The sequence below is a fragment of the Hemitrygon akajei genome, chromosome 11, assembly GCF_048418815.1.
Source record: "Hemitrygon akajei chromosome 11, sHemAka1.3, whole genome shotgun sequence".
Taxonomy (NCBI): Eukaryota; Metazoa; Chordata; class Chondrichthyes; order Myliobatiformes; family Dasyatidae; genus Hemitrygon; species Hemitrygon akajei.
The window spans coordinates 159,914,503-159,932,590 of NC_133134.1; the positions used below are offsets into that span (position 1 = coordinate 159,914,503).

The 18,088-nt window shown below is 41.0% G+C and overlaps 1 protein-coding gene across 1 annotated transcript in view; it reads left to right on the forward strand.

The window, feature by feature from the left end:
* Positions 1-18,088, forward strand: part of pigu (phosphatidylinositol glycan anchor biosynthesis, class U) — a 60,831-nt gene that overhangs the window by 34,762 nt on the left and 7,981 nt on the right. Inside the window, exons 6-10 of the mRNA XM_073062071.1 lie at positions 5,789-5,889; positions 8,204-8,301; positions 13,357-13,511; positions 15,613-15,756; positions 17,138-17,262. Coding sequence (XP_072918172.1) covers positions 5,789-5,889; positions 8,204-8,301; positions 13,357-13,511; positions 15,613-15,756; positions 17,138-17,262 — 623 coding nt within the window. The remainder of the gene's footprint in view (positions 1-5,788; positions 5,890-8,203; positions 8,302-13,356; positions 13,512-15,612; positions 15,757-17,137; positions 17,263-18,088) is intronic.

Sequence of the window (18,088 nt, forward strand, 5' to 3'; positions counted from 1 at the left end):
ACCACTGTGTTACTGTGCCACCTCATTATTCTGTACCTGAGAAAAGTTCGGGCCACCTGCATATGAGATTATGTGAGCAAAGGCAAACAAGGAAATGATCCAGGAACTTGATGTTGCCTTAATCTTCTTAGGCCGGTATTTGCTTATTTTTCTTGTTACCAATTCTCTGTAATTAGCGGTTGTTGCCAATTGAAGGTAAACTAACAGGTGGAGCAAACGATTAGGTGGACAAATGTTATGAAAGCCTTATTATGAGGGAATTTGATTAGATGAGTAAGGAAGCCCTATTGTAATTGTGAAAATTGGAGAAATCACACCAGTGGTATTATGCACAGTCTTAGACTCCTTGGCATAGAACAGGGGTTCCCAACGTCTTTTTATGGCATGGAGCCTTACCATTAACTGAAGGATCCGTGAACCCCAGATTGGGAACTACTGGTATAGACGGAATGCAATGATGGATCACCAGTCTAGTTCCAGGATGACATGTTTGCAGTATGAAGGAGTGATTGAGTAGAAGGAAACTGTACTTTTTGTTGTTTAGAAGGATGTGAGACTCATTGAGACACAATGTTATTATTTATTTTATTTGGAGATACAGCGCAGAACAGGCCCTTCTAGTCCAATGAGCTGTGCCACCCAGCATTACACCTATCTAATCCTAGCCTAATCACAGGACAATTTACTTTGAGCAAATAACTTGCCATCAGGTACGTTTTAGGTCTGTGGGAGGAAAACCGTGCGTACACAGGAAGAACGTACAAACTTTATTACAGAGGATGCCGGAACTGAACTTTGGACTCCGCCCTGAGCTGTAATAGTGTGGCACTAACCACTATGCTACTGTGGATGTTCTTAAAGGTTAGGTGCAGGAAAGATGTTTCTGCTGATTGATGTCTAGAACCAGCAGGCACAACTTGAGAACTAGTGATAAGCCATTTAAAGCTGAGGAGAAGCTCAGTATTGTGTTAATTAAAACAAGTTTTTAGATATTTTGGCATTAAGGGAATTGGGGGATAGGGTGATAGTGTGGGTACGTAGCATTGATGTGGAAGGTCACCCTTGATCTAGTTGAATGGAGGAGCAGACTCAAAGGACCTTAAAGTCTACTCCAGCTAATCTTATGTTGAATCTTACTATTGATGATTCTGTGGCCTTTAGTTTCAATCCTCTGTACAGACTCCATTGTTATAGAGTCATATAGCATAGATACAGCCCATTCAGTCCACCAATCCATGATGATCAGTGGGCACCCATCCATATTAACATAGAGAAGATATTAATCCCATATTCCATCAATTGGCCCTTAGTGCTGATAGTTCCAGTGCTCAGCTGGACAACTGTTAAATGGACTCTATTTCCACCACTACCCTGGTACAACCAGATACCCACTGCTCTTTTGGTTAATAAGGTCCCCCTCAGATCCACAGGTAATCTCTCGCCCCTTACCTTAAATCTATTTCCTCTAGTTTTATTCACCTCTGCTGAAGTGAAAAGATTCCTGCAATCTTACCCTATCTGTACCTCTCATCATTTTATATATCTGAGTTTGTATTTGTTGATCAAGTTCACATCTCCTATATACCAATTCTCTTTATGAAGGTGACTCCATGATTGCTTATCTCTGTTTCAAAATGAGCTACCATGAGACAAGAGAAACCTGACAAGGGTCCAGAGCAAGAACGTAACCTAGAAGCTAGAGCCAAGTTGTGTGGATTGATGTCAGGAAACACTTCTATGCACAAAGGATGACAGGAAATTGAAACTTTTCCTTCCAAAAAAATTCTCTTGAGATTGCATGGTACATGAACATTTTAATATTAAAACTAAAGGATATTTGTTAGGCAAAGAAATTGGAGTAACAGAACCAACATGGATGATTGCTAAGATCTAGAATGAATGGCAGATTAGCTTCATGGTAGGTTAACATAGAACTAGGGGACATAATCTCAAAATATGGGGCAGTAAATTTAGGGTAGAGATAAGGAGGAATTGCTTTTCCCAAAGTGTAGTGAATCTGTAGAATTCTCTGCCCAATGAAGCAGTGGAGGCTACCTCAGTAGATATATTTAAGACAAGGTTAGATGGATTTTTGCATAGTATGGACTTAAGGGTTATGGGCAAAAGGCAGTTAGGTGGTGTCCATGGTCAGATCAGTGGTGATCTTATTGAATGGTGGAGCAGGCTCAACAGGGCAGATGGCCTACTCCTGCTCCTATTTCTTATGTTCAAGGAGTTGAGTGGAATTTATTATAAGCATTTTGCACCTTTTATATAGACCAGCAACATCTGATCAACAAAACAAAGCCTCAAAAAAGATGGTTTGCCAGCTGTATTATCTTGCTGCTGTGACTTTATTCTCTGAAGATAGACAGACAGACAGACATACTTTATTGATCCCGAGGGAAATTGGGTTTTGTTACAGTCGCACCAACCAAGAATAGTGTAGAAATATAGCAATATAAAACCATAAATAATTAAATAATAATAAGTAAATAATGCTAAGTGGAAATTAGTCCAGGACCAGACTATTGGCTTAGGGTGTCTGACACTCCGAGGGAGGAGTTGTAAAGTTTGATGGCCACAGGCAGGAATGACTTCCTACGACGCTCAGTGTTGCATCTCGGTGGAATGAGTCTCTGGCTGAATGTACTCCTGTGCCTAACCAGTATATTATGGAGTGGATGGGAGACATTGTCCAAGATGGCATACAATTTGGACAGCATCCTCTTTTCAGACACCACCATCAGAGAGTCCAGTTCCACCCCCACAACATCACTGGCCTTACGAATGAGTTTGTTGATTCTGTTGGTGTCTGCTACCCTCAGCCTGCTGCCCCAGCACACAACAGCAAACATGATAGCACTGGAGCATTAATTAAGAATCAAGAATTAAGAATTATTAAATACTCTTAATTAATTAAGAGTATTCTTAAGAAGTGGAGTATTAATCAGAATCAAGTTTTATATCATTAGTATACCATATGTCATGAAATTTGTTGTTTTGCTGCAGCAGTAGAGTGCAATAATAATAAAAATCAATAAATTACAACGAGAAAAATATATATATGCACACAATATTAGAAGTGCAAAAATAGTGAGATAGTGTACATGGGTTACAGAATACAGATAGTGTACAGAAATCTGATGGCAGAGGGGAAGAAGCTCAAGTCAAGTTTGTCATTTAACTACGTACATGTACGTTGTAAAATGAGACAATGTTTCTCTGGACCAGGGCACAAAGCACAGTAGTACGTATAACACACAATAACTTAGGAAAGTAAAGATAAAATCTGTAGATGAATCACACGTAGATAACAAACTAAAGTGTATAAATTAAATATTGTAAGGTACAGAACAGATTAACCAGTGACACTTCAAATACGATGCGGCAGGGAGATCGGAGGCCTGAAGGCCTGAGGGAAGAAACTGTTTCCCATCCTGACCGTTCTTGTTTATATGCATTGGAGTGCCTGATGGTAGAAAGTCAAAGAGAAGATGCTGGATGGATGGATGGGATCCTTGATAATACTAAGGGCCCTGCGTACGCAGTGCTCCTAATAAATGTCCCCGATGGATGGTAGGGAGACCCCCTATGAACCCCTGCCATTCTCACAGTCTGTAGGGACTTGTGGTCTGTTGCTTGGCTGCTCCCAGACCAGATGGGGATACAACTTGTCAGGATGCTGTCAGTGGTGCTCCTATAAAATTCAGTTAAGGTGGGGGATTTTAGGGTTCTGAAAATGTTGACTGGGTGTCTTCATGTTCCTGTTTATTGATTATTCATGCTGGATCAAAATTCAAAAGACCATCTGTGTTTAATTTGACGTAATATAGCTAATGCAGTAAAGGACTTGGACAAATTAAGAGAATGGGCAAAGAAGTGGCAGATGGAATACAGTGTTGGAATGTGTGTGATCACACACTTTGGTAGAAAGAATAAAAGCATAGACTGTTTTCTAAACCAGGAAAAAAATTCAGAAACCTGGGGTGCAAAGGGACTTGGGAGTCCTCATGCAGGCTTCCCTAAAGGTTAACTTGCAGGTTGAGTTGGGGGAGAGGAAGACAAGTGCAATGTTAGCATTTGTTTCGAGAGGACTGGAATATAAAAACAAGGGATGTATTGCTGAGGTTTTATAAGGCACTGGTGAGGTCTCACTTGGAGTATTATGAGCAGTTTTATCTTAGGATGTGCTGACACTGGAGTAGGTTCAAAAGGAGGTTCATGAAAGTGATTCCAGGAATGAAAGACTCCTCGTATGAGAAGCGTTTGAAGGCTCTGGGCCTTTACTTGCTGGAATTTAGAAGGAAGAGGGGTTTCTTATTGAAATCTATTGTATGTTGAAAGACCTAGATAGAGTGGATATGGAGGGGATATTTCCTCTAGTGTATGAATCTTGGACCAGAGAGCACAGCCTCAGAATAGAGGATTGTCCTTTTAGATTGGAGATGAAGAGGTTTCTTGCTCTGACTCCTCATCTTTTTTTTTCCAAACCTGATGAAGGGTCTCGGCTCAAAACATTGACTACTCTTTTCCATAGATGCTGCCTGGGATGCTGAATTCCTCTCGCATTCTGAGTGTGTTGCATGAACTGGAGTTTCTTTAGCCAGAAGGTGGTGAATCTGTGGAATTTGCTGCTACAGGTGGCTCTGGAAGCCAAGTCATTGGGTATACTTAAGACTGATCATTCAGGGTGTGAAAGGTTACGGGGAGAAGGCAGGAGATTGGGGCTGAGAGGGACATGGATCAACCATGATAAAATAGCAGAGCAGACTTGATGGGCTAAATAGCCTAATTCTGCTTCTATGTCTTGTGGTCTATAAGTAAGAAAATATCAGATGTAACCCCCTGGGTCGCCTCAGGCTCGCTCAGCTCGTTCTCGTCTGGGGGAGCAGCCTTCGGCCCCGCCAAACTGGGTAATCAGCTGGTGTGGATGCTGTGTGATGTCCCCACCTCGCCCAAAAACAGACAGTACACCATATGGGATTAAATGAGTACAATTTGTAAAGGTTACTATAACTAAGTGATTAATAACGCTACAGTATATATGAAGAAAAAAAATAAAGAAAAGGCGCCAAACTTATCAAAGTCCAAACCACTTCGTGCACAACTGTTGGAGCTCAATTACTGAAGTCTTCTGGCCACCATTTGATCCCCTCCGAACTCCTCGACTCACAGCTCAGGACCACCCGAAGTGGTCAACCAAGCACATCTGGCTTTATCTCCTCTCCTCGGAGTACCTCCTGGCCTTGGACCCCCGCTTGGAGTCCGTTCCTCGCCCAGCTTACAGCATCGTGTCCTCTCTCTCTCAACCCCTCGCGCCGATCTCCCCAAAAACCCACCAACAATAGCTTACAGACTCAGAAGAAAGAACAACATTAATCCCAATTGGTTTACAAAGGAATACAATTCTCGTTATCAGTAAATTTTAACCCAAACAAGCTTCCAGCACTCTCTCGCAACAAAGAAGCATTCCTGCTTTTAACAAAACAAAGAAGCCATTTTGATTACATACACAGTAACAAAGAAAAAAGAAGAAACCCCCTTTACACAGATACTAATGTAGACTAAACCAATCCAAATTGGTTCCTGATATGGAGATGTCAGGCAAAAAGGAATGCCATAATCACTAATTAATAAGCATTCAGAAACTATATTTGTTAAAATTATCTTCACTTACTCAAATAAAGTCATGCTCGGGATCGTTGTTTGTGCACAGGACTGATAGATGTGATAAACTCTGTCCCTCATGGTTACTGCATATAAACAGCTCTGTTTTCTCTTCCAGCTACCTCCTAAATCCATTCACTGTGCTCACCTGTGTGGCAAAATCAACCTGTGCGATCAACAATGCAATTGTTGCCATTTTTATTTTAGCCACCGTGAAAGGTGAGAATTGCTTATTTCTTTGTCAGTCATGCAATATGCAGTATCTGTTCCTTGGCAGTTGATCAGTTGTACGTAATCATAAGTTGAGATTAATTTAAACACCGGAGATTCTGCAGCTGTTGCGTATCTTGAACACACGAAAAATGCTGGAGGAATTCAGCAGGTCAGGCAGCACCTGTGGAGAGGAATAAACAGTCGAAAGTTTGGCCTGAGGCCTAAGGGGGGAAAAGCCAGAATTGTGAAGGTGGTGGGATTGGGGGATGAAGGAGTACAGACTGGCAGGTAATAGGTGAGACCAGATGAGGGGGAAGGTAGGTGAGTGGAGTGGGGGGGGGGGGATGAACTAAGAAGCTGGGAGGTGATAGAAAAGGTAAAAGGCTAAAAAAGAACAAATCTAATAGAAGATAGTGGACCATGGGGGAAAGGAAAGGGGTGGTGATGAGCAGTTGAGGACAAGATTTCTGAAGAGAACTGGTAAGAGGAGAGCCAGAATTGGAAATGGAAAAGGAGAAGTAGGGTGGGGGAGAGTGAGAAATCAATTTCATGCAGTCAGGTTGGAGGATGCCCAGAGGGAATATGAGGTGTTCCTCCTCCAACCTGAGAACATCCTCATCGTAGCAATAGAGGAGACCATGGACCAACATGTCTGGATGGGAATGAGAAGTCGAATTGAAATAGTAGCCACTGGGAAATCCTGTCTTCAGTGCCGGATGGTGCAAAGGTGCTTGTGGAAACATTCCCCCAGACTACATTGGGCCTCACTGATGTAGAGGAGGCCACACCAGGAGCACAGGATTTATTTGTTATTCTCTGAATGCTTGTGTCACTTAAAATTTCATTAAGGTGAAGTAATAATAAATCAAAATGTTATGTTTAAATTGGTGGAATTGCGGAGGTGAGGGAAGAAGTAGCCTTTCATGTGATATTTTAGTTGTCTCGCCTTATTCATAAAATCTTGAGACCCATTTCTTTGGGGTTGGTACAGAAACTGTTATCCCGGTATTGAAGCTGGATGAAGGTGTTGTAAGTTCCTCCCGCATCACGAAAATGTGCTAGATGGTGGGTTACAGGCCACAGTAACTTATGCATGTGTGGGTACTTGGAGAATAATAGGTGTATGAGGGAAAATAACCTGCAGTGGAAGGGTGGGTTTGATGGGGTGGCTTTGAAAGCCAGCATGGACTCATTAATGTTATAAGGTTGGCCTGGTTAAATTTGTGATTCCTTCTTGTCTCTACTAGAATAAGAATTGGTCTTTAACCTCTTTTGGTCGATCAGGGCTCCCTCTCTGCTATATCAACATTCAGTAGCCATTTATGTACAGGAGTGTATCTGATAAAGTGACCATTGAGTGTATGTTTGTGGTCTCCTCCTGCTGTAGCCCATCCACTTCAAGGCTCAACATGTGCATTCAGAGATGCTCTTCTGCACATCAAACCACTGTGTGACTAATGAAGACCAGTGAGGGAGATGCAGTGGGAAGAGAATGGTAACATCAACATAAAATCAATCTCAGATGCTACCTAGAGCATCTAGTTTGGCAAACACAAGAGATTCTGCAGATGCTGGGAATGCAGAGTAATGCACACAAAATGGTGGAGAAACTCAGCAGGCCCAGCAGCATCTATGGAAAAAAGTTCAGTCAACATTTTGGGCTAAGACCCTTCGGCAGGACATCTAGTTTGGCTACTAGTTACAATAGACAGAGACAGACTGAATAAAAGAACTATTTTACTTAGGAGAGAGTTCAATGTTTAGGAAACTGGAGAGTGTTGAGGAAAAATATTCTCACACTAAGATAAGCAGGCATTTGAAAGGCAGTGCAGACAAAAGCTCTCACCATGTTTCAGAAGTAGCTGAGTGAGCACTTGAAGAACATTCACCTGCAAAGATCGAGTATCAACTTTCAAGGCTGGAGCATCAACTCTATACAGAATATACTGTACACTCAGTAGCCATGTTATTAGGTACCAGCTGTGTGTTTTATATGTTCGTGGTCTACTGATGCTGTTTAGGAGGGAAATGGAAAGTAAATATACAAAGCATTTCATATTTTGGAACAAAGCATTTAATTATTCAAATAATGGAAAGAAAATTAAGAATCTGAAATGAGAATGCAAAATACTCCATTGCAATAAGCTCGTATCTTGGGAGATGTGTATTTGATCTAACCTTGCAGAGTCCTTTGAAAATGTTTTCAAAACATTGACTTTTATCATTGTGTTTTGTGTATTGTTCAATAAGGGAGCATTTTAAAATTGTCTGGTGCTTTCAAATGTCCCTCAAATTGAATTAACCTGTTTTCTGATTCCAGGAAGTGCCTTTATTAGTGCGATATTCTTGTCCTTGGCTGCATACCAATCTTTGTATCCCGTGGCATTGTTTGCCCCTGCATTGCTGTACCTTGCACAGGTGATCTAATTTTAATCAGAGATTTCTTATTACTGATAAGTTTTCAGTACAGCCAATTCCTTTCCCAAAAGGATCATAAACAGTCCCTGAGGTGGTAATGGGTTGTTAAACTGTGTGTAATGTGGTCTGTGACCTGTAGACAAGAGCACAGTCAAGTTCAATGTCTCAACTGTGCTGTACTACATAAAGGCTGAACTGGACCTACAATAATTATGCTTAGACAGCATAGTCAAGGTGCATGGCATTTTAGCACATTCAGTCTCCAGACGCCAAGAATGGCTTGTCATGCACTCCTGAATCTGTGTTTTTGGGAAAGAATATTGGACTATGTGTTTATACAATACTGTGCAAAAGTCTTAGGCACATATGTGTAGCTAGTGTGCCTAAGACTTTTACACAGTACTGTGATAATTTTATGTATGGCACTGTACCGCTGCGAAAAAAATAATTCCTGACATATCTGAGTGATGATAAACCTGATTCTGATAAGGGTCTCTATTGTAGACTGAGAGTGGGAAGGGGGCAGAGAAAAGAGAATCATGGTTGGGGAAAAGGGGAAGGGAGAGGGGAGGGAGTGGGAAGCACCAGAGAGACATTCTGTAATGATCGATAAATCAATTATTTGAAATTAAATGACTGCCTGGTGTCTCAGGGCTGGGTGTGTCTGCAGCTGTACCAAACCCCTCATCTGGCACTCCTCTGCCACCTGTCCCACATCCCTCCTGTGGTGCTCCACCCTCACCATTCCCATCATCCTTTACTCCTGCCAGATTTACAAGCTCACTCTCCACTCCACGTTGACAAATATAGTACTGTGCAAAAGTCTTAGGCACCCTAAATATTTATGTGTCTAAGAGCCGTGCACAGTACTGTATATTAAAGTTTTCTACATTTAATGCCCAGATTTTCAAAAACATTTCAATTAGCTAGCATGAATTGAAAAAAAAAACCCAATTTATTTTTAAAAGTCATTTCAGCAATATAGACTTGAATCTCTGTTATTATGGTACATTATTAAATAGATATTTAATTTTTAAACCTACCGTATGTGGTCAGTTAAGATCACAGGTCAGAGGAGCATAATTAGGCCATTCAGTGCATTGAATCTTCTCCACCATTGGATCGTAGCAGATTTATTTTCCTCTCACCCCCATTCTCCTGCCTTGTCTCCATAACCTTTGACGTCCTTGCTAATCAAGAATTTATCAACTTCCATGTTAAATATACCCAGTGATGGCCTCCACAGCTGTCTGTGGCAATAAATTCCACAGATTCACCACCCTCTGGCTAAAGTATCTCCTCTCATATCTGTTCTAAGTGGACATCGTTCTATCCTGAGGCTGTGCTGTCTGATCCAGATTCACCCACTACAGGAAACATCCTCTATGCATCCACTCTATCCCGGGCTTTCAATATTCAGTAGGTTTCAGTGAGATCCTTGTCGTTTTTCTAAACTCTGTTACTGAGCTGTCCATGCCATGCATGTCTTGGGGATTGATCTTGGTTAGATAATTTTAACCAATGCAAAGAATGTGTGTGGTACAGTTAGCTCCTTGTTTTTGGGCTAGTGGTCAGAAACTATATTCCAGATTATACTCCGTGATGTTCTTGGGGATTAGCTGAGGGCAGCAGTACACCAGGCTGTGACATAATATTTCTTCCTCTACCACTGTCAAAGTTCAAAGAAAATTCATTATCAAAGTATGTATATGTCACCATATACTACCTTGAGATTTATTTTCTTGTGGGCATTCACAGGAAAATAGTAAACACAATAGAATTTATGAAAAACTATAAATAACAAAGTCTGACAAGCAAACAATATTTAAAAGAAAGCTAATTGTGCAAATAATGTGAAGAAGTAAATAAATGATACTGAGTTGTAGATTTTTTTAAAGTGATCCCATAGGTTGATGAATCAGTTCAGTGTTGGGGTAAGTGAAGTTATCCACGCCAGGTCAGGAGCCTGATGTTTGTAGGATAATAACTGTTCCTGAACCTGATCGTGTGGGACCTGATGTTCCTGTCCCTCTTGCCTGATAGTATTGCCAGAAGAGAGCGAGAAGGGGTCTTTGATGATGGCTGCTGCTTTCATGTAGCAGTGCTCCTTGTAAATATGCTTTGCCTGTGATGGAATGGGCTGTCAAAGTAACTTGCTGAGGCCTGCTGACATTAAGATTTCCTTATGATTTAGGATACCACCGACTTCTGAGATTTACAGAATTATATATTAACATTGATAGGCGAGATGGGGAAGAGAAAAAAGTTGAGGGGAAGATCTTCAGTTTGGTGGACTGGATCCCCCTGAAGAGTGAGGTTACAGAGATGTTAGTTGATAATCATAATTTCGTTCCAGTAAGCTCCAGGGATGTTCATCAATTTAGCATTTGTAGCTGTGAATTAGACCATTTGGCCCATTGAGTCTGCTCAGCCATTTCATCATGGCTGATCCATTTTCCTTCTCAGCCCCAACCTCCTGCCTTCTCCCTGTAACCTTTCATGTCCTAACTAATCGAGGATCGATCAACCTCTGCCTTATCCCAGTAGCCCTTCACGTCCTGACAAATCAAGAATATTTTAACCTCTGCCTTAAATATGCCCAATGACTTGGCCCCCACAGCCATCTGTGGCAATGAATTCCACAGATTCAGCAGTCTCTGGTTAAAGAAATTCCTCCACGTCTCTGTTCTCAAAGGATGCCCCTCCATTCTGAGGCTGAGTCCTCTGGTCTTAGTCTCCCCCTTGAATCACCTACAGGGAGTTCTTCCCTTGTAGCTGGTTCCCTGTGTACCCAGCTTCCCGAGTTTGATCGCTTGGGATGGCAGAGTAGAGCAACTGCCTCACAGCCCCAGTGATCCAAACTCAGTCCCAGTCTGTGTGGAGTAAGTATGTCCTCCTTGCATCTGCGAGGGTTTCCCCTCACTGTTCCAGTCCCCTCCCTCATCCTAGACATGCTGGTTAATTGGTCATTGTGGGTTGTCCCTTGTGCGGAAATGAATGGTAGAAGTGGGGGAAGTCTGCTTGAATGTGGGGTGGGGTGGGGTGGAATAAAATTGGATTAGTATAGGATTAGCGGAAATAATACTTGCTTGCTGTGAACAAAGGAGGCATAATTTTAAGGTGATTGGAGTAAAGTATAGGGGAGATGTCAGAGGTAAGTTTTCTTTTTACACAATGAGTGGTGAGTACATGGAACCTGGCAGGGGTGGTGGTAGAGGTAGCAACATTAGAGACATTTAAGAGACTCTTAGATAGGCACATGGATAAAAGAAAAATGGAGGTATATACAGGAGGGAAGGATTGAACTTGGAGTAGGTTAAAAGTTCAGCACAGCATCATGGGCCAAAGGCCTGTATTGTGCTGTAATGTTCTATGTCCTAAAGCAGGGATTCCCATCCTTTTCATGACATGGACCAATATTATTAAGCAAGGGGTCCTTGGACCTCAGGTTGGGAACCTCTGCTCTAAAGGAAATACTGCTTTTTGCATGCTTTTTTCGTTAGCTGACGAACGAACACTTCCCTCGTGAGGAACTGGAAATGGCATTGTATGCACTAATAGGAGAATTGGGAGTTCAAAACTCATCTTCAGATTTAAGAACAGCTTCTCCCTCACTGCTATCAGACTTCTGAACCAATCCCCTCTTTCACACCCCCTTCCCGGTGGTACAGCTACATCCTTGTACTCTTAACTCTGCCTCTCTGTTACCCAGTTATTGTCACTTAAGGAATTCTTTTTGCCCTACTTCAGTCTTTGCAACATTGTGCTGATTTTCACTTGTCGTATTTATTATTACCACATGTACAGCTAACTCTGTGAGCTTGATGCCAATAAGGAATTTCATTGCACTCTTGTGTATGACAATGAGCTAATCTGGATCTGAATCATATGGAAAGGAAATGAGTTCTAATATCACAGGAGACAAACCCATTAAGTTTTATTAACCAAGCTCTTCTGTCTTTTTAAGCAGACATCTGAGTAGATGCCATAAGATGGTGTGATAGAGTTTTAAGAGACATTTTAAAACTTGCATTTTGACTAAATATGTCGATGACAGTGAAAATAACTGCCTCCTTGACAGCCGAGTGGTGCTCGTGTATTGATTCAAGATTCAAATTTATTCATCACATTTACATCGAAACATACAATGACTGCGTTGTTTGCATTAACTGTCAAAAAACCCAAGGGTCTGCTTGGGCAAATTGATACAATATGATGGACCACTGAGTTTGAAAATGTAGATGTGCTTAGAAAAATCACATGCATTGTGTCTCCTCTTAAGATGTCTTCTCAATTCCAGGCCCTGCTCTGTAGTCTAAGGATGTAACCATCATTCCCATATTATTAGCTACTGCAGTGGATCTGAGGTACAATCTGGGCAGAACAGAGGGACCTTCATTCTGTCTCGAATGTACCTGACCTAAAGGTCCTCCAAGCATATAGCAGCACTCTGTCCAAGTGTTTGATGGCTTTGGGGCAGTACTCAATGGAGTTCAGAAGGTTGAAGAGGTTTCTCATTGAGATCTACAAAATGCTGAAAGACTTAGATAAAGTGGACGTGGAGGAAATGTTTCCATTAATAAGAGAGTCTAAGATCCAAGGACACAGCCTCAGAGTGAAGGAATCCCCTTTAGGACAGAGATGAGGAATTCCTGCCTCCAGATAATGCAGCAGTTTCCAACCTGGGGTCCACGGACCCCTTGGTAATGGTGGGGGGGGGGGGGTTCATGGCATAAAAAACATTGGGACCCCCTGAGACAGAGGTTTAGCTGTGCCACAGAGGGCTGTGGAGGCCGTCACTGGGAGTAGATGACAGAGTCTATTAGGTTCTTGATTGGTAAGTGGATTCAGGGTTATGGAGACAATGAAGCTGAGAAAAAAATTCAGCCGTGATTGAATAGTGGAGCTAATTTGATGGGCTGAATTGTCTAACTCTGCTTCTATACCTTGTGGTCAAAATATCCATACCATTTTCAAAAAACAGTATTCTTAAACACTTAGCAAAAAAGAGCACTCAAGTTATACCTAAAATTCTTTTTTTATGTGTTGCTGCAGAAAAACCATGTAATAGTGAATCTCCATAGTACGGCTTTCCTGGCACTTTTGCTCAAATACGCAGTCATGTTTTTCGGCTGTTTGCTGATCAGCTTATGCTTGTCATTCTTCTTGCTGAGTTCGTGGAGTTTCATTCCCTCTACATACGGCTTCATGTGAGTTTTTCTTTTAAGAAAATATTCTAAAAGTGTCAGCTGATTTCTGAAATCATTACTTCCAAAATTACAGTCTTTTTTAAAGTAAGGTGGTGTGTGGTAACAGCTCTCATCTAAGGTTGAAAGGGAATGGAACAGAGAGACAGACAAGAAAGCTCCTACGGGTTTTCAATCACCTTTACAATTGATTAACCTGTAAAAGGTAATGGGAACAAAGTGAACTTTCAAAAACACACCCACCTCACTGTCTAGTCACAAAACAGAAACAAAACAGAAATTCTCTTATTTAATAGTCTATGATCCTCACATTTAAGGCTGCTTCATCAAAGTTAAGCCTCCACTACTTAGACACCAGGGCACCATCTCAGTCAACCAATAGCCTCACCTGAGCCAAATTAAATGCAGTCATTCATTTCCATCATTGGACATCCAGGACTGTTTACACCCTCCTGTCCTTAATCTCATTTTCAAAAGCAGGGGAGTTGCATGTCACAAGTTAAAATAACACAAGAAAACAAAAACTAAACCAGCCAATTTCAAATTTTAACAAAGGCCTAGTAAGGTAACCAATCTCGTTACAGGTACAGGCATTCAAAATTTATTTTAGTTATTAGTGATACAGCGCAGAATAGACCCTTCTGGCCCTTCGAGCCATGTTGCCAGAACAACCACTGACAATCCTGATTAACCCTATTCCAATCACGCGACAGTTTACAATGGCCAATTAACTTATGTCTGGTGATGAGGGCTTTTAGGAGCGAGGTATACTATCTAGTTAACTGGTGTCACAGCAACAACCTTGCACTCAATGTCAGTAAGTCCAAAGAACTGATTGTGGTCTTCAGAAAGGGTAAGACGAGGGAATACACACCAACCCTCATAGAGGAATTGGAAGTGGACAGAGTGAGCAATTTCAAACTCCTGGGTGTCATTATCTCTGAAGACCTAACTTGGTCCCAGCATACTGATGCAGCTATAAAGAAGGCTAGACAGTGGCTATATTTCATTAGGAGTTTGAGCAGGTTTGGTATGTCACCTATAGTGCTCGTAAATTTCTACTGTGGAGAGTATTATAATTAGCTGCATCACCTTCTGGTATGGAGGAAGGGATGGGCACTGCACAGGACTGAAGTAAAATTAGTCTGCTCCCTCGTGGGCACTATCTTCTATAGTGTCCAGGACATCTTCAAGGAGCAGTGCCTCAAAAAAGTGACCTCTATCATTAAGTACCCCCACCACCCAGGAACATGCCCACTTCTCATTGTTACCATCAGGAAGGAGGTACAGAAGCTTGAAAGCACACACTCAATGATTCAGGAACAACTTCTTGCCCTCTGCCATCTGATTTCTAAATGGACATTGAATCCATGAATACTACCTCACTTTTTTTATTTCTGTTTTTGCACAACTTATGTGATCTGACTTTTAAAAAAAATACATATATACACACATATGCACACATGCACCCACACACTTACTATAATCAATTTTTTTTCTGTATTATCATGTATTGCATTGTGTTGTTGCTGCACAGTTAGCAAATTTCACATATTTGCCAGTGATATTAAACCGGATTCTGAATCTTTGGACTATGAGAGGAAACTGGAAGACCAAGAGAAAATCCACACATTCCACAAGGAGGATGCACAGAGACATCTTACGGAACGGAGCCGGAATTGAGCTCTGGACTCCAAAATGCCCCAAGTTGTAACAGCATCATGCTAACAGCCACACCACTATGACACCCAAATTTCCGGTCGTCATATTCGTGATCATTCTGTTTTTAGCCACGGGTAGTTGTGTTTTGCAGACTGCAGCTGCAAGAGGCTGGGGAGGTCTGAGTCCATAAGGTGAAGAATGCCTGTAGTATTGGTGTTGGTCAGGAAGTGCAGAAGTGCTTCTTCCAACTGATACATCAAAGTTCAAGTTCCAAGTAAAATTATTATCAGACTATCTATATGTTATCATGTACTACCCTGAGGTTCCTTGTGAGAAAGGATGAAATTAGTGTGAATTGGTTGTTAAATATTATCACTAGGCATAAGTTTGTGAATAAAACCTACACCCATTTTAACACCTAAAATCTTTTTGTTTCTTCTAGTCTTTCTGTTCCAGACCTTACACCAAACATTGGGCTATTTTGGTACTTCTTTGCCGAGATGTTTGAGCACTTCCGGCTATTTTTCGTGTGTGTGTTTCAAATCAACGTATTCTTCTATACTCTTCCATTATCTGTGAAATTAAGGTAAGATTTCCTTTACTATTTACAATGTTAACTCCATTTTTGTTATAATGACATAAATTTGCTGAGCAAGCAACAACTGTGGAATGAGAAACAGTTCAGGTCTGAGTTTCCTTAAATACACCTTTGTGGTGCTTTATTTTAGACCATAAAATGTAGGAGCAGGTTATTGCCACTTGGCCCATCGAGTCTGCTCTGCCATTTCATCATGGCTGATCCATTTCCCTCCCCAGACATTGTTGTACATTGTTCCACAAGTATTGCCATCCTTCTCATACATCATCCATACATCCTTACACACTAAGAGCGTGACTTCTGAAAAGCTGTTCAGATAAAATGGCTATTCCCAGTACATTCTTTGCTGGAAAGGATCTCACCCACCCTGTTCATTGGTCTCACTCCAGTCTGGGAGGAGGTTACGTAGCATCTATGCCAGGACCACCAGACTCATAAACAGTTACTTTCCCCAAGCAGTAAAGCTGATCAGCACCTCCACCCACTAACCCACCCCTCCACCATTTCTTTATCATTCCCTGTCAGAGTCACCTTATGTACAGGCACTCCTGAGCCTAGCATCACTTTATGGACACACAATCAATTTATGTATATATGCTATTTTATGTAATTATATTTATTCTGTTTTTTATTATTATTTTGTTCTTTATCTTTTGATTTTTGTGCTGCATAGGATCTTGAGTAGCAATTATTTCATTCTCCTTTTGCACTTGTGTACTTGAAATTACATTAAACAATCTTGAATTTTATACCTGTGTCAAACACATTGTCAAATTAAACTAAATCCCTTACAAGATCCTTATCCCTCCTTTCTCGGCATATTCATGTGTCGTTGTTGTATCTGCTTCCAGTAACCAGTTCAGACACTTAACACTCTGCTAAAAAACCTTACCCCATACAGTACATTTCCTTTAAACTTTCCCACTCTTATCTTGAGTGCATATCCTCCAGTAATTGACATTTACCAAGAGCACAAAGAAGAAAAACTTTTCCTTCACTGGAAGAAGAAATCTGTATTTGTACCACCAGGATGGAGGGTATTTCTTGTACTTCATTTATAATGAATGGATCCATTGAGGTGATCCTTAACCTATCTTTTAATTTACTCTGTTGATGGAAAGGATGACTTAATAAGGCAAGCAAGAACAGCCCACTCAAATACTTGTTGTAAATTACTATTCTTTAGTTTGTAATGAATTATAAAAAGATTAATTAACTGCCAGAATTATGTGGCATTGTATCAGCTGTTGGGCATTGAATGTTCAGAACTGACTACGGTGCAAGGGTTCTAAATCTGTTGGCTTATCCATAGTTTTTGTTTTTAGTAAACTGTTTCTGAATGATGTATTACTCTGTATTCATTTTGCAGAGATCATCCCATGTTCTTCATGTTCATTCAGATTGCAATCATTGCAATTTTTAAGAGTTACCCGACTGTGGGTGACGTAGCACTGTATATGGCGTTCCTACCCATGTGGAATCACCTTTACCGATGTAAGTATAAAACTGAATTAATATGTTTGACACTAACAATGTTTCTTTCTCTGTAATATTTCTTGCTGATGAAGCAGATCTCCACAGGGAAATGTCGCCTCCTATATCATAAATCCTACGGTATCTTAGATACATGATGGCTTTTTGTACAAGCCATTGCTCTTAGGTACGTTGATGTGTAGTTTTTTAAGAAAATTGGTTTGTAGGTTGTTCCAAGCATCTTGGAGAACTTGCCACTGTTTTATTTATCTATTGGGCTACAACGCAGAGTAGGCCCTTCGAGCTGCACCACCCACATTCCTCTGATTTAATACTAGCCTAATCATGGGACAATTTACAGTGATCAGTTAACTTACCAACCAGTACGTCTTTGGACTGTGGGAAGAAACTAGAGCACCTGGAGGAAACCCACACGGTCATAGGGAGAATGCCAGACTTTGGCTGCCTCGCTTGCTTCTGTCTCTCCAAGTAATCCCAGGCAGTCTCAGTGATCTTGAGATCAGGACTCTGGAGACCATACCATCTGAAGTCATATAAAAAAATCTAGGGTGCCTAAGATCTTTGCACAGTGTTGTACATCTTATTCTGCATTACTATTGTTTTACCCTATCCTAGCTCAATGCACTGTGTAATGACTTGATCTGTATGAACAGAATTCAAGGCAAGCTTTTCACTGTATCTTGGTACACGTGACAGTAGTAAACCAATTCCAATAAAATAAACGGGGTAATAAGTTTCTTTTTCTTTCATGGTCAAGTGACCTAAGTGTTCATCTTTAAGCCTTTTACATTCTAGCAAAGTGGAAACAGTCATCCTTCAAGTCTGT